We start from the raw sequence: 16895 nt of genomic DNA on the forward strand, positions 1-16895 counted from the left end.
GTTTTTTTAAATCAAACTTGGCAATCTTATCTTACTTAGAATTTCTTTGTGAAATGGCTTCTATGTACTGAATTTTTCAAATGCTCTTGGATTCAGTTATAATTCTTGTTATAATCAAATAATGGTTTCCTCATTAATGATCTTTGACAAGTGTAAATTGTACATTTGTTGGATAGTTATGATGTTACCTTTTTGTAAATTATCCTTTAAAAGAATCAATTTTTTTCTGAGTATCTCTTGAAAAAAAATGTCATTGAGCTTTTGATTGGAATTCATCCCATTTCTAGATACTTGTGGTGAGTGAGCATTGGCATCTTTAGAATACTGAATGTACTACCCAAGAACTGGTCTTTTTTTGTTTCCTTAGTGTCTTATAGTTTCCTTCACTTAGACACTACACATTTCTGTTCAGTTTATTCTTCATATGTTTTTGTTGTTGTTAATGGGAATTGTTTACATTTTTATTTTCTAATTGGTTATTTTTTGGAATATAAGAAAGTTTTACTTGTGTGTGTGTGTTTATCCTATAACCTACCCTCTTACTGAATTCTTATATTATTTCTAATGCTTTTTTCAGTTTTTCCAGTATATGATGTTATGCTACATTGATAATTTTGCTGTCCCCCCACCCCCCCAGCCAATATTTATAATTCTTCTTTTATTCTTATAAAGCACATTTAGAACAATGTTGTAGAATAAACGACATAGTAGTCACCTTTGTTTTGCATAACATCATTGCACTTAGTTTGAGGTGAAATTTTCAAAAGGCACTAGAGAAAAAACATATTTTTAGTAAATTGACGCAAAGGAAAGGTATCTTTATATAGCACAATCTCCATTTTCACCCAGTTCCCTTCTCCTGTCAATATACCTCTGTGTTGAATCCTCTGTGTATTGAAGGCTAATAGGGAGCTCTGTTTCATACTTACATATCATACCAGCTTATTATATTAACTCAATATATAGCAACTGTAATGCTCTCAAAATTTACCTGGCATCTCAGACAAACAAACAAACAAACAACCCTGCTGCTTTGAGAGGTAAAAGAAGGTGCTTTTTAAAATTGAAACTGCACTTAGAGGAAGTGGTTGGAACAGGATGCACCATTCCTGCTGCTCTTTCTACCAGGGTGCCCTGTCCAGGTAAAGGGAGGGGGCCAAACAAACAGCATTCCTGTTTCTGCCAAATGGCCCTGGTCACTGCTTTGGCTTTGCCAAGGGCAGGGCGGCCACTAGAGACTCTGTGGAGCTGAAAGCTGAATACAGAATACTTTTCTGTGCCTCTTGCCTGTAGAGCAGGCTTGTCTGGCCCAGATCACACTTGAATAGATGAAAAGAATCTGTTTTTGCCTTGGCCTGCAGCCTGCAGTGGAGGCCACAAAGGCGCTTACAGACATACTGGAGTGTAAGGGCAGCAGAGAAAGGGGAGAGAAGACTTAGGAAATTTTAAGAAGAAATAAACAAATCCTCAAGAACATTTCCAGCTGATGTAGATTATGAGTTATTCAAACGGCCTCTTTGCTCTCATTTGGAGAAATGAAAATTGCAAAGAAACCAGCTACAGCTCCCCCGTGGTTTGCTGGAATCCTGTCTCCCAACCTCTTTAAAGAAATCTCAGTAAAAAGAAAGTTATCAGCTCTGAAAAGTGGGACCCTGGGAGATGAGAAAAACACATCGTGAGCAAGACGAACTTCTCCCTTGAAGCTTGATCCGAGAACTCAAGAGTTTAACCAAAGTAAGAGAAATGCCTGTTCATGCATGATAATGATGTTGGGAAACCTAGCATTGATTTTTATCAATGTGCTTTGTTTGGTGGGTAATTGTGAGAGCTAGTCCCTTTGTTTAAAAATTGTCTTTGGGGTTGCTTGAAAAGCAAGTCCTTCCTCTCTTTCTTCTCTGGTTAGAACGAATGAAATGGGATTCTCACATCTGAGAAATGACTGTGCCTCATGTTGCTGCCCTGGGAGCTTTGTAGAATCCAGTCCCAGGGATGTTTAGGAGAGACGTGTCTGTATCCCTAATCCGGGTCTGAACATGGGATTAGGGTCTGTGGGACCTGAGCTCAGGAAGAAGTTTGATCCTTCTAGTTATCAGACTGATTACTCTCGGCTATTTCCCAATGACAGGAAACACATGTTTGGGGAGAAAAATAAGTAGAGTATCATGGCTTTCACAGACGATCAGGTGAAACCTCTATATTTTCCTTCCAATTTATTTCCATCCTTGTTTCCTATGTGCTTGTTTCTGAACTTTGCTGCTGTGTAGGGTAGTGTTTTGGTATGTCTGGCATGTGGAACTGAACCCATGTGTTAACACCTGGAATGTATGTTAAAACACAGATTCCCTGGCTCCACCCCAAAACTATTGAATCAGAATATCTGGGAGGAATGTGCATACTTAATTATCTTAAGTTTTAAAAGAACTGGGGCTCTGAAGACACAAAGACCTGACTTTACACCATAGTGTTGCCTGTTACTGTGTGATCTTAGGCAAATTATTTAACCTGTCTCAGTTCTCTGGGCTGCAAAATAGGGGCAATACCTATTTGATATTGTTGTTACAAATACGAAGTACCACATGTTTAATTAATGTCCACAGTGTACCATGGAGCAGTGTAAACGTTCAAAATATGTTAGTGATTATATTTGCTATCATCTCAATAAAACTTCTTGAAGGTCAGAGTGTCCAGAGTGGCTGCAGCTCAACCACTGGTTTATACCTTACAGGACTGCTCCGTTGCCCTGCAATAGCCGGTCCTCTCACACCCTCTGCCTCAGTGAGCAAAGAAGAGCCAACTGACCTAAGCCCTTGTCCCAAGTATTAGCCAGGACAGTCTTCTCTGTAGCTCTTGTCCCCTCTGCTCCCTGCTTTGGTCTTCTCTCTCTGCCCCCTGGCTCTGTTCTGGCTTCCACATCTACTGCTTTGTTTAATTTGGTAGCTTCTTCCGCCTCCCTTTGCTGGCTCATGATGCTTGCCTCTCTCTAATCTGCATGTGAGCTGTATTTCGGCATTACTCACAATTTTGTATAAAAGACTCCCTCGTCCATTCTCTTTCCTGTGGATCTCCCAGTGTGGTGTGACTAGGTCGTCAGTCCCTTGTCAGAGGAAGGGAATCCAGACAAACTACATTATAAACCCTAATTCTCTGTGAGTAGAGACATAGAGCAGTAGAAGTAGAAAATAATTGGAGTATTTGCTTAAAAAGACTGGCCTCCTGGAGTTATAACATTTGGTCCTTACTCCATTTTTGTTTGTATTTCCTTTTAAACTCCATTCCACCCTTTTGCCTTTCAAAGCTGAACCGTGGGTTTGTGCTGAGCCTTTTCAAGAAAGAAGGTGTGCTCAGTAGGGTGTGTGAGAACAATTAAACCAGCATTGTGAGCACGACAGCTTTCAAGTCAAGGAGTTGGTTATTAACTGTTCAAAACTCGAAATGCCAAATATGTGTGAGTGTGAGTGGGTGGTTATGATTTCTCTCTCTCTCCTGCCCGCACTTCTTACACTTGTTAAGCTTCAGCAACTCGGTAATCTTCCCAAGAGAGGAGTATAGAAAGGAAACCTCTCTAGTTTAGTAGTCCTTCATAATGGTTGAGTGGAAATACAAGCAATACGAAAGAAGCATGAAGTAATAATGTTGCCATAGAATCTCAAAACACCAACTGTAAACCAATTCGTTCTTATACCTTTGTAATGGAGGGAGTCAGAGTTCAGGTGTGAGATTAAGGGAATGGAATCATTCAGTCATTTCCCCAAGGCTACTCTGTGAGTCTCTAGTGGAAACAGAACTTTAGTAAAAGCAATTAGCACGTCTTAAGTACCTGGCAGCCCTCGACATTGCCGACCCTCAGTCTTTAGAGATGGACCCCACTTCTCATAATAACTCTCTCTCTCTCTCTCTCTCTCTCTCTCTCTCTCTCTCTCTCTCTCTCTCTCTCTCTCTCTCTCTCTCTCTCATACACACACACAACTGCATAGAAGTAAGAACCTTCACTTCTCCGTAGACTCTGCCTTTTACAGAGTAAGCAGTATGTTTTGATAACACACCTCAGAGACATATTTCTTGGGATGAAGACAGTCCTGGATATGTGAATAAAAAGAACTATACCATCTCTATGGGGATTAGAGTATACCAGACCTAAATTTTGAAGACCACTGATCACAGTTATATTTCTGGGAAGTGAAAAAAAATTGAGGTCTTAGTAAAGTTAATACAATGAGCATAGACTATAAGGTAAATAAATTTATATTTACAGAAAACCAAATATAAAATATAAAATAGTAAAACCATGAGAATAAAAATAATGAATATCTGGATCAGGTATTGAGGGAATAAGCTAAAACTGAATGTATTTCCTATAATAAATTTAGGCAGTAATTAGTACCAGACAGCACTAACTGCTTTTCCAACTGCTCAGGATTTTAGTCAATTATAAAAATATAACAGTTCTACTGGAACATGGACTTTGGAACCTTTCTGGTTTGAGCAGCCAAGGTCTGGGGCCAAGGCCTGAGCATAGAACCAGTCTTTGAGACCCTCCTCAGGGCTTCCCAAGGAAAAAGGGGGAATAAGTGTTGGATAGTGTTTAAGAAAACACCTCTCCTGGGGTTCTCACTTTTTAACTAAACAAAATCCTTAAGCCAAAGGGATGGGGCATTGAGCATGGAATTCTAGGTATTAGCTAGTAGGTGAAGAAAGACATTCAACTCTCACAGGTCTGTGATGAACAAACAAATTTAGCAAGGATGACCCACAAACCATCATTAATCAGAGCCAAAAAAAAATAAAAAATCACAGCACTAGAAATGTCCAACAATAGGAGAATATTTAGAGGATGTATGGTATGAACATATGGTCATGTAAAGATAATGTAGGTAAATATTTGTTGACATGAAAAGTGAAAAAAATTGTTATGGAGTAAAGCAGATTGAATACATTATTTTCAATATAATCAATATAATCCTGTTTCTGTTAAACATATATATATGTATGTATGTATATATACATATATACACACATAAAGATATATAGGAGACATGTACTAAAATATTAACTGATTAGCTCTGAATTGTAGGATTGCTGATTTTTCCATTTTACTGCCATTTCTAATTTTTTAAACAATAAGCTTGGTTGTTTTATCATCTTTACTTTTTTGAATATAGAACACTACACATAATGTCTCTGAATAAAAATATTTTCATTTAAAATAAGCACAAAGGGCCATATTCCCTTTCACCTCCTACAGTAAGGAGAGATTCACGAGCAGCTTAGGAATTCATCAATTATTTATGTCTCCTATGTTCCAAGTGTCGAGTATAGGAATCCAGGCTAAATAAAGCTGTGCTGCATCCCAGGTTCCTCCATAGAGAAAACAGGAAATTTCCGTGGTGCCAGGCTACCAGGCAGATTTTCCAATGGCAGTAGGCTACTGTAGTTCCTTTCATTTTACCGCGGACACATATAGAGTAGCAAGATATTTTTTGAGGTAGGACAGACCTTGTTGCATCTCTCAGGTCACCTCACTGGATTCCTGCTGTTGCTGGCCACTGGGGTGGTCTCTGACACTTTAAAATTAGTTTCTGACACAGATTCCTAAAAGCATAGTCTGGCTTTTAAAAGTAATTTCTGAGAAACAGTCATTTCAGAAGACCCAGCTTAGATGTTGTGCACCAGCAGACAACAGTTTACGTAACAGTTTGTCTTTGTTCCTCTAGCCATACGTGACCTTTCCACTTCTTCCTGCTGACACCATCCCCAACAGAAAAATGCAATCTGCTTAGCCTAATGAGCCTCCTTCCCTCCTGAGCCTTAACAGAGAATAATAACAGCAGCTGCATGACTTTTACTTCATGTAAGTACTTTATTTACTTTTGTACTTAATTTATGCATCTGTCCAGTGTTTGCACAGCTGTTTGATGTCTGTGTAACCCATAGGTTAGCCTTGCTGATTTGATCTATCTTAAACACTAAGCATTGAGAAATGAAGGAGCTCCCAGTTCACTTTTCCTTGCCCAGCCTCTAGCATGGTACCATACAGATGAGATCTTAAGAGTTAGTCATCTCCTTGAAGATATTTTTCTCCCTTGGCAAAGAGAAGCGCCAGAATCTCCTGATCTGCTCAGGGAAAACATGATGGTTGACTTTGTTTTCCTAGCAAAAGCACACCATTATACTATCAAGGTGATGCTGGTGAGGTTTTTGTCTCTCCCAAAGGATTTGAGGAGAGTAGGATGTGAAACCTAGCATGGAAGCAGGGCTAGAAATTATGGAATGGATTGGGATGGAAAAATTGCTCTCTTATGGAGACTTAAGAAACTGAGAAAAGGCTGGGTATGTAAAATGCCAATGGTTTGGCTAATCAATATACCGGTCCTTAGCTTGAATCACAGTTCCTGCATGTGGATTTGTTTTTGATGCTGTCTTTTTTGGTGTGGGAAGAGCTGACTGCCCTGGGTATAGTTACTGGAGGCAGTAGTAGAACGCAAAAGCAAAATTCAAGGACACCCTAGTCTTCTACCCTCCAGCAGTGGAGGGAAGGAAAGAGGGTGGAAAGGGGTTTTTCTGTTTGGATGGGCTTTCTCCTGCAACGCACAGATGGCATTATTCTTAAATAATAGTCTTGTCCAGTTTTGTGTGACCTGGCCATCAACATATATTTATTAAAAAATAGATAACAAAGATCAGGTACAGGTTGAATTTCAGTCAGAATTTGACTGTCTCTGTGCCTCACTTTCTCTCAATAGTGCCTCATACTTGTTGATAAAGCCTTTGATTGGCTATTGAAAGGTGCTCCACAAGCACGAAAAACTTTGAATTACCTAAATTATAACTTTCTCAGCTGCTTGACCCTTCCTATCATGCATGTAGTCCTCGTTAACAAAATATTATTTTGCCATGAGTAAGATGGTTGCTGTTGCTTTTTTGTTAAAATCCATCAAGAACTAAAGAGAAATACTTTTTAAATTAGGTCATGACCCAGGAAAAAGAGTGAAGTAGGAAGTTTGTGTCTATTATCAGCTCTGCTGAAGACTGGCCTTTTATATCACTCTGAGGAGTAATGCTGTTTGTTTTCAGCTGTTTCTTTTACATAGAGAAAAAAAACTGAGTGAGGAACAGGGGGATAACATTTTGATAGGGTAGTTTTACTGTTTTGTCTGATACATTATGGTCCCCTAACCCCCAGCATTTCCAGGGATCATCCATACTTAAAGTTAAATACAAAATAACTTCCAAAGTCAAGTGCAAGTGATTTTTGAAAAATAAGAAAATGGTATATTGGTCTTCTCAAGTTGCCCAGGAAACCTAGTGTCTACTGCATTAAGTTTCAGAAACATAGGTAATTCTCAGCCAATATGTATTTTGAATACAGCAGGAAAACACAGATGTTTTAGACCTTCTGAGATGCAGTAAATTCTGGAAACTGGAAGCCATAAAAGACAAAATCGTGGGAGGGGAATTGCAGCGAGCACCCTGGGAAATCAGCAGCCGTGGAGTTGAATGACCTCCCTTTGATCTCTTGCTTTCCCAAGTCATTTTCCCATGCACTTCCTCAGCACTGGTTTCAGTTCCTTAGCTCTAGTAAAAGGCTTTGGGGTTGGGAGCATCACGCAGCAGCTGAGTAGAGTGCTGATTCAGGCACAGCTCTGAGAGAGGAGCAGAGCACTCACTGTGTTTGCAGTGAAATGTGAGTGTGTGTAAATGTATGTGTGTGAGTGTTTTCTCATGAGAAATGACAATACCTTACCACTGTCAAGGCCACCAATGGGAAATTGAGCTTCCTCCAAGTAACCTCAATTAAACATACTTTTTTTCGCTTGAACAACAGAAATTTATTTTCTCACGGTTCTGGAGGATGGAAGTCCAAGATCAATGTGTCAGCAAGAATAGTTTCTTCTGAGGCCTCTCTGGCTTGTAAATGGCTCTCTTCTTCCTGTGCCTTCACATGGTTTTCCCTTTGTGTATCAAACATACATTTTCAACAAAGCAGCATGTTTGCTGGAGAAATACAGCTTCAAAAAATCTCCTAGACCTGATTACCCTTCGAAAGATTGAGGATCTCATATATATAAATGTTATTGTTGCCTCTGTTAATTCTTTCAGGAGCCTCCACATAATTTTGCTTGGTCAGTGGAATCAACACTTTATACAAAAACATATTTCAACGCGATTCCTTTCATTTCCTGGGCGAAGTTCACATCTGACTATAAAATAGATTTGTGTTCTTCATGATGATGCTGATACAGACCTCAGACAGTAGGTGATATGCTCGGGTGACTGAGGTTGCTTTGCTGCCTCACACATTTTTTCTGACCATTTTAGAAATAGTGATTTTCTTAAGTCTTTAGTTGTATTTCAAAAATGTATTTCTTCCCAATTTTCAAAATGTTAAACAAAGAAATTTGGGAAGTATAATTATCACTGTTAATTCCCAAATTTCCTTTCTTCAAAAGTTTTTTCATAATAATGAAGTTATTCTACTTTTTTGATACCCAACTAAAGAAAGCAAGCAGGCCCATTTTACAGATGGAAACACAAAGATGTTAATTGAGTTGTTCAAGATCATATAGTGGGTCAAGACAAATAAGGTAAGGGATAACTAGCATCTCCCAAAATTTACCAAATTCCTTTCCAACACGGTAATTACTTCATCTGGGAATGAGAAGACTCTTCATGTAACCTGGTGTTAATTTTCTGTACCTTTAACTTCTATGTATCAAAACCTAATTGCAAGGTTAGACTATGAGTTTGCCTTGTAGGCATTACATTACTCATTTACTATGTAACTCTCTGCTGAATCTTGAGCTTTTCTTAGATTTTCAGTATACTTTGTTTTGATTTGATTTGCAGTGAATTGCAAATTATATAATTTTATAATTTGCTGTTGTCCCCACTTGTAATAAATGTAAAGATACATCCATAGCAATAAACAACAGAAAATAAGTGAGCATATCAATTCTGTACTCTAACAGTACTATTTATTCATTTATTTGGCAATGTGGAAAAAAATGGTGAATAAACAAAGTCCCTGCTCTCATGGAGAATTTATTTTAGTAAAAAAGGCAAATAATAAATAATCATTTACAAACACAATCATGTAGTGATAAGTTCAGTAAAAACCAAACAAAAACAAAAACAAAACCGAAACGGAATAAGGGGACAGAGAAGGCAAAACTATTTTAGATAGTAGTTGAGAAGGTTAATGTAAAAGCCAGGAAGAAGCAGCCCTCACTAGTTTAAGGAACAGAAGAATGCTGGCCTTGGAAGCTGGAACAGAGTGACTGTTAATAGATAAAGACTAGAAAGGTGAATAGGAGCTAAAGGGACTTGCAGGGCTGGGGAAAGGACTTTGAATTTTATTGTTGTGTGATTAGAAGCTTAGAGAACTGGAGAGTTTTGACCAAGGAGAATGACATTTTACTAATGTTTTAAAAGGAATTCTTTGGTCGCTGACTTGTGACTAGACCATGGAGGGGAAAAAATAAAAACAAGGAGATCAGTTAGACACCCAGGAGGGAGGTTATGGGGGCAGATGTGGGTGTTGGTGGTTAAGAGGGAGGAAAGAGATTGGATTCAGTATATGTTTTCAAAGTAGAACTGGGAGAATTTGCAGCTAAAATTAATGTGGTGTTTGAGAAAAAGATGTTTTTGGTCTGAAATGGGGAAGACTTTCAGGAAGCAATTTAGGGTTTCGTTTTTAATATGGAAAATGAAGAGTTCTGTTTTGGACACATTAAGTTTGAGATATCCAAGTAGAGATGTCACGTAGGCAGCTGGATATATGAGCCTGGAGTGCCGGGGAGAGGTCAAGGTTAATGATATACATCAGTGAATAAAGGCTATTTAAAGCCAAGGGCTGGAGGAGACTGCCCTGGGAGAGAGTGTACAAAGAGAATGGGAAAGGCTGAAGGTCAGAGCCCTGGGGCAGTCGACATTCAGAATTCTGGAAGAGGAGGAGTGACTCAATGGAGGAGACAGCCTTGGAGATACTATCTGGCTGAACCATTTAAGAACAGACATATAGACAGGTATACAGCTGATGTTAAGGTTTAAAGACTGGAAAAAAAAAAAACAGTTGTGGGAGAACAACAAAAGTTCTAAATTATCGTGATAGATACTAATGAACCAAAATGTGACCATCTCCTGAGAAGATAGGAAGTTTATCCTTTCAATGAATGCCCTAAGGATTTGTCACATCCAAGGAAAAGGACTACGGACTGCTTCATAAAATGTTGCCCAATAGTTTTTTGTTGTAAAGGGCTCAATGTTTCAAGAGGCTACTCCATGGGCATCCATATTAGCTAGAAGAATGCTACATAGAGACAACATGCCTTTTTCAAAAATCTATTTTGTTGTTCTGTTTTATGGGGACACAATATGGCACCGGCCCTTTGGGCAGGAAAAAAAATAAACAAGGCAATGTCAAATGTCACTTTGGGAAAATTCTCTATTAAGCCTGGCCAGGTCTCAGCAACTCATTTTTCTCAAGCCAGCTGTTGAGTATTCAATATGTTGAGTATTCAATATGTTGAGTATTTGGGGGACGAAAATAAGTTTGCTCTCTCTACCTTGCTCAGTTCCCAGGCTTTCTCTAAAACTCAAGGGTAGGTAAGTGTTGCAGTCGTCTGTGTGGCTGCCCTCCTTGCTGGCTCTACTTGTCTGCACCATGACTCTGCTCAAGTGCCTGGAGGGGACTGCAGTACAACAGATCTGAGATGCCAGAAGTGATCCCAGATGCTACTGCCGGAAGACAACAGTGCCAAGGCCGAGAAAAGAGGCCAGGCTGAGGCTTCCAACAGTTTCAGAGAGAAAGGGATTTGCCTTTTCTTTCCCCTCCTGCCCCTCACCTTGCGAATACTAAATCAAACCAAAGCAAATGGAGTTATTGAACATTATTTTACAGCTGGATAGGCTTTTTCTTTTTTAGGGAATCTTTCAATTTTGGGGATAAATGTATTGAATCACTAACGGTATTATTAGGACAGTGGTAATGGTTACAAACATCTGAAACAGCAAGTTCAGATGGCTGCAGAGTTGCCCAGAAGTCACAGCCTTCAGTTTATTTGTACGTTTAACAATAATATCCATTTATTCATAGGATATTTGGATGCTTCTTTCCAAGGAGAGGGTGTGCTGGCTCCGAAGGAGAGTAAAGGGCATCTGCACCCTTGAGCTTGCTCAGACACCTCTGAGACTTGGAATACACATGTGGAATCCATTTCTTCCTTCTCTTAACCAGATATAATACCAATAGGGGAAAAGTTACCAAAATGTTTTGAGACTCTGAAGTAAAATGCCTGTCATCTAATGTATGCATAGATTCTAGCTCCTTTATATATGTATTATTCACCTTCTTCATCAGCTGAGCATAAAGCATTTAACATTCAGTCACTACAGCTGAATTTTGCGGTGTGATGGCAAAACCTTGGGATGTAAAGGCCTTCCTTTCCATTCCGAAAAGAATACAGAATGTCATTATCTTACTTGAGATCAGCCAAGGGACTGGAGCCTTGGGCAAAACTTGCTTCCCATGGTGACTTGGTTTAATGTGAGATACTGACTTGCTCTTGACCTCACGGGAGGTTTCATGTTTAATGCTCACAGACAGCAGGAACAGCGCAAGCTGCTGAACCCCTCTGCATGCTTGCCCCTCTCTGGCAGAGGTGGCTCGCTGTGGCCAAATGGTGAACCCATGGAATGGTTGCAGGTTGGAGAAGAGTAATTTTTAAACTCTGGGTTTACATTGAAGTTGAAGGTCTCTAGCTTTCCTTATTTACTTTGCTGTTTCACCAGCACGCAGGAAGTGCCCAGTAAGACTCATGGATCCTAAGCGCACCTGTTTCCAGTAGAAGGTTACATCAAGACACATTTATTTAAAGAAGGCTTCTTTACAATTTCCCATGCCAGTTTGTGCCTCTATGCAAGTCTTCTCATTGTATTCCTTCCCTCGTTTTCTGCTAGAAAACATCTAGACTGTTGGTTTTTAAAGGAACTTTGATTATACTAAGCTGGCAAGAGTGGGATTATTGTACAAGATCCCTCCCTAATATCTCTCCAGGCTGTGGTGAAATCTTGCTTCGTGTATGTCCTTGAAATTCGGCTAAGTGTGGTCAAGGCCATGTTTTATATTCAATGACTCCCATTGCAATGACTAAATACTGAGTGGACCCAAATCACTGCAGTGACATTAGATGATGCAGTATTTGGCATCAGGTTTGAGGACTAGGAGTTAAATTATGTAGGTAATTATTCCCCCACCCCCCCAATATTTAGATACCAAATTAGTCAGGAGTGAAAGGTGCATATATAAAAGAAAAAAAAAGATAATAGAAAATGGTGGAATGTCAAGCTATATTCTGTTACATAGATGGTTATTTCAGGTGAAAGTGCTGCACAGCGTTTTGAGGCTGAACAAAAGGAACAGGGGAAGAACCAAGGTTACTGTCATCCACAGGCTGAGGTTCCCTGTGAACTCTTTCACTCATCTCCAAAATCTCTTTTCAGTCTGGCCCCGCACCTTCAGGTTTGCTACTTTCATCCTTTCTTGTCCTACCTCTCCCCTGCCATGTCTGTTCCAATCTTCTGGTCCGTAACTCTGAATGAAGAAGCAACCGAAGGAACTTTTAGGCCTCCCATTCCCAATAAAAAGCAATGAGTTGATTTTAGATCAAAATGCGCAAGAGATGGAGAGACGAGGATCTTCCTGACCTGCGGGGACGCTCCCTCTCTTCCCCAGCTCGGTGACAGTGCTCAGGGGTCAGCTGGGAGTGGAGAGAAGCTACTGCCGTAGTCTCAGAGGAGGTCTCTTCCCGGTGATACCGCGGCTGCGGCACGTTTTTCATTTTTGCACCGCAGCACAATGCAGACAGCCGAAGCAACCGACCGCGCCCAAACCTCTAGGGCACCATCTCAGGGCCCCTGCCGCTCCAGGCCAACCCCCGCGCACCCCAACAGTGCACGTGCACTCCCGGGACAACGGCAGGCGAGGCCTAGGCGCGCCCCCGCTGCCCGCGGCAGCGCGCGCGCTCCGCCCGCCCCCCTCGCGCGTGCTCGTGCCCGCGGCCGCAGCGGCGCGCCTCTTCTCCCTGCTGCGGGCGTCGAGGTGCTGGAGGAGGCGGAGGCTGGGCAGGCGGCGGGCTCTGGCGGGCGCGCGCCGGTGAACGGGGCGGGGGCGGCCTGAGGGCGGCGGGTGAGGGGCTTCTAGCCCGAGGACCGCGGATCCGGGCCGACTCCGCCGGGGCGGGCAAGCGTGGTGCGTGTCGGAGGTGGGGATTGTGAGGCCGCGGCAGGGAGCCCGGCGTCCCCGCCCCCGAGCCTGACGGGCGGCGAGGCGGGATGAGGCGCTGGCGCGGGGGCCGCCCGGCCGAGCCCCCGCGGCTGCCCTGGGCGGCCAGGCGCTAGGCTCGCGTCGCGGGCGGTGCTCGGCGACGAGGACGAGGAGGCGGAGGAGGCGAGGGCGGCGGGCCCGGCGCCCGCGGAAGGCAGACACGGAGCGGCGAGCGGGGCGCAGCGAGGCCGCGGCGGCGCGGCGGGGCCGCGGGGCTCGGTAAGGCGGGGGCCATTGGCGGGCCGGGGGCACCGGTGACGTGGGCCGGCGCCGCGGGGAAGGCTGCGGGGGCGTTGCTTTCCTTTTTGGAAGAAATTCTTTTTTAAAGTAAAGGTTCCAGATCTAATGTTCTTAAAAGACCATCTCGAGTTTCCCCCGTCCCCCCCGGACTCGTTGCCCCAGCCTCCCGGGGGGACCGGGCTTCGGGCCGACTGTCTCCCGCGCTCGCATCTCCCGTTGCCCACGGCATCGGCGGCCGAGGGACTCGGACGCGTTTCTGGCCTGCTGCGGTGCTCCCAGCCGGGGGCTCCAGGCAACCCCGAGTCCCGGCTCTGGGATGGCAGAGGGGGTTCCGGGGACACAGCTCTCCCAGGGGACCGCCGTGCGAGCTTTCCCCTCCGGTGCTGCCCCCGGGGTGCGTGGGGCAGGTCGGCGACATGTCCCGGGGGGACTCCCGTGGAGTTTTCCCTCTCATCTTTCTAATTGGCTGAAGTTACAGGCTATATATTGGATGATATTGGTGACTTAGTACCTCTTTTTCCCCCTTGAACTCCCCGCCACCCCAGTGTCGTGCCTTTCTCATTTTGTTGAGTAAGTATTTGTGTTGAAGGTTTTCGCAAACACATCACAAGAAACGGTAGGAAGAGAAAGTCAAGCCCGATTTCTCAGCTTTAGTCTACTTCTGAACCCTGTGTAACTTCATCTCTTGCTGAAGCTTAAAGAAGGTGGAGAGGAGACCCACAGCAGGATGCTTGGGATGCAGTTTAATAGTTAGCTTTTAGGAAATAGAATTGGGATAATTATAATTTTGATCTGCATGCAGAATTGCAGTTTGCTTTTAAAATGCTTGGGGCACTGCGTGATGCTACATGGATAGCTGGCAGCTGGGCCACATTGCGTTGTTGTCAACATCTCTTTTATTTTCCATTCTTTCAGAGTTTTATTTGGCACAGATTTCTTAGACCTCTTAAGTCCCTCTGAACAGGAGGGACTTACCTATGTAACTTCTGACACATAGGTTGCTTTTGTAAACGTTGTCTGTATTCATATTTCTACTGGAAGAAGAAAAAGCATGTGGTGCTAGACTACAGTGGCTCTTGGAGTCCAGAAAGATGTGCTAGGTTGATCCAGTAATTGGACTTGTTGCGATATTTTGGGGTAGTGGTGGTTGTGATTCATTAATATGTTTTTCCTTATTGGGTAAATTGAAATCTGACTCAGAATCTTGCCACTTGCTCCTTGGACTTGAGAGGGAAGGAAATAGAAGCTTTAATTGCTGCTACAGCTCGATCTCAAAGTTTTCATGTACTCATTGGTGTGGATTTAAAAAAAAAAAAATTAAATGGGGCTATTTGTGAAGATGGGGCGTTATGCTGTGATTTCCATTTTCAGTAATATGTAGAGTCTACCTCATTCTTAGAATTGGTTACGTGGTGAAACTTTATAGAATAAGTACCTAGTGTGGTGGGAGGTTGGAACTGTGCTCAAGCCAGTTATCTTCATACCATGGTCTCTATAGCAGGCCATGAAATAAAGCAGCACTTTGGACAGAGACTTGTCCAAACATGGCTGGGGTGGCAGCCCAGTTCACTCTATGGTGGTGTACATTGAGGTGGGTGACAGGGTGTACGTGGGCCAGAGGGGAAATGCTAGTTGGAGGAGCCTTCTTTGGTTATATAACTGTTTTGTTTTCTAGGGAGAGACTAAGAAACAGCCAGGCAGGCTCAACTGTCATTAAAGTCTTTGATGTTGGGTTGAATTCCAGTAGTTGTGTTCCTTTTATTTTCTTTTCCCAACCCCCTCTTCATTTTCCAGTCACCAGAAGCTATTCTGCAGTTGGGCTGAGACTTTAATGTCAGTACATCCATCTTCACTTCTTTCTCTCTCTCTCTTGTTCTCTCTTTAGGTGACTTATTCAGCAGTGTTTTCCCTTTCCAAGCTGGTCTGGGTGTATTTTCTGCATGGTATATATAGATTCATTGTTGATTGTAAATGCATTTAACAAATGTAAGGGACTAGCAACTGTTTTCTTCAGAAGACTGTGGTAGTCAAAGAAAAATGGCATGAAATGAACTAAATATTGTTCATTGTTTAGTCTCATAAGGAAAGAGAATGTGTTAGATCTCTTCCAGTTCCAGAATTTTGTGATTCCATCTCATTCTTAGGAAATCCATATGTAGTACCTACAATTTGAAACTTTGGAATTTTTGATTATTCTGAGGCAGATGTGAAGTTTATTGAGACTTTGAGCTTCTTTAAAGCATCAGTTCAGAGTATCAAAGAGGTCACAAGTTAGTATTTACGAATAAATCTTTTTAGTAAAAAAGTATTTTACATTTTTCTGCATTATTTAGGACAGAAGTTGGCAAAATTCAATCTATAGGCTTAATTTGCCCTGCTGCTTGTTTTTTGTATGGCCTACGAACTAAGAATGATTTAAAAAATTTAAATGCTTGAAAAAAATCAAAAGATTTCATGACATGTATACGTTACATGAAGTTCAAATATCAGTGTCCATAAATAAAGTTTTATTGGCACGTGGCCACACTCATTCCTTTATGGATTGTCTGTGGCTGCATTGGCAGTACCAACAGCAGAGTTGCGTTATTACAATAGAGACAGTATTGCTTGCAAAGCCTAATCTATTTTTTATCTGGCCCTTTGCAGAAAAAGTTTGCCAAATCCTGATTTAGGACTTTAATTTTTTTGTCTTCCTTAGCATGAGCGTTATTTCCTATCATAGCATTTTAAGGGGTTAACACCCCTGGCAAAGTACTGATTTTTGCTTTGGAGCCAGATAGACTTGTGTTATACTATAAATTTTGCCAGCTGTCGTATAAATTTTGATCCTGGACAAACTAACATCTTTGTGCCTCAGGTGCCTTCTTTGTAATCAGAATAACAATAAAATCGAACTTAGAAGGTTGTAGTGATGATTAAATGAAAGGGTATGTCAAGGCATAATGCAATATAAGATATAAGTGTGTAGTAGGCACTCAATATGTCATAGATGATGCTGATTATAAATTCTAGTCTGAACAATAGGCCTGAAACATTATACTGTGTCACCTTTGCCCCTATGTTATAGAGTTGTTTTCCGGGGTGGTATGCTATATGTTACCAAATTTTCTCCTTTACTGAAACTAGTTTAGATAACAGCTGATAATTGGAATAATATGAGAAATTTCCATATGTTATACTGCATTTTTATTAATTGCTTATTTAGATGATTAAGAATGGATGGAAAGGTAGTTTTTCTCTATTTTTTTGGAGATCCTGGTTCTTGACAATTTTGTGATACTATTCTAAGTTGGCAAACTGAATTTAAATACCACTTCTATTTTGGTACTGGCAT

The 16895-nt window shown here is 41.7% G+C and overlaps 1 protein-coding gene across 2 annotated transcripts in view; it reads left to right on the forward strand.

Annotated features, from left to right (window-relative positions):
• The first annotated feature begins 1422 nt into the window (after positions 1–1422).
• The window catches only part of ARHGAP32 (Rho GTPase activating protein 32), a 330288-nt gene continuing 314815 nt past the window's right edge, over positions 1423–16895 (forward strand). Inside the window, exons 1-2 of one of the 2 annotated variants that reach the window (XM_019713045.3) lie at positions 1423–1734; positions 5712–5848. In XM_019713045.3, the coding sequence (XP_019568604.3) occupies positions 5847–5848 (2 nt within the window). In that variant the 5' untranslated portion in view covers positions 1423–1734; positions 5712–5846. Of the gene's footprint in view, positions 1735–5711; positions 5849–13183; positions 13541–16895 lie in introns of those variants that run through there. The other variant, XM_074321761.2, reaches the window with a different exon arrangement.

The sequence above is a fragment of the Rhinolophus sinicus genome, chromosome 9 (genome assembly GCF_057876585.1).
Source record: "Rhinolophus sinicus isolate RSI-liver-muscle chromosome 9, RSI-T2T, whole genome shotgun sequence".
NCBI classification, from domain to species: Eukaryota; Metazoa; Chordata; class Mammalia; order Chiroptera; family Rhinolophidae; genus Rhinolophus; species Rhinolophus sinicus.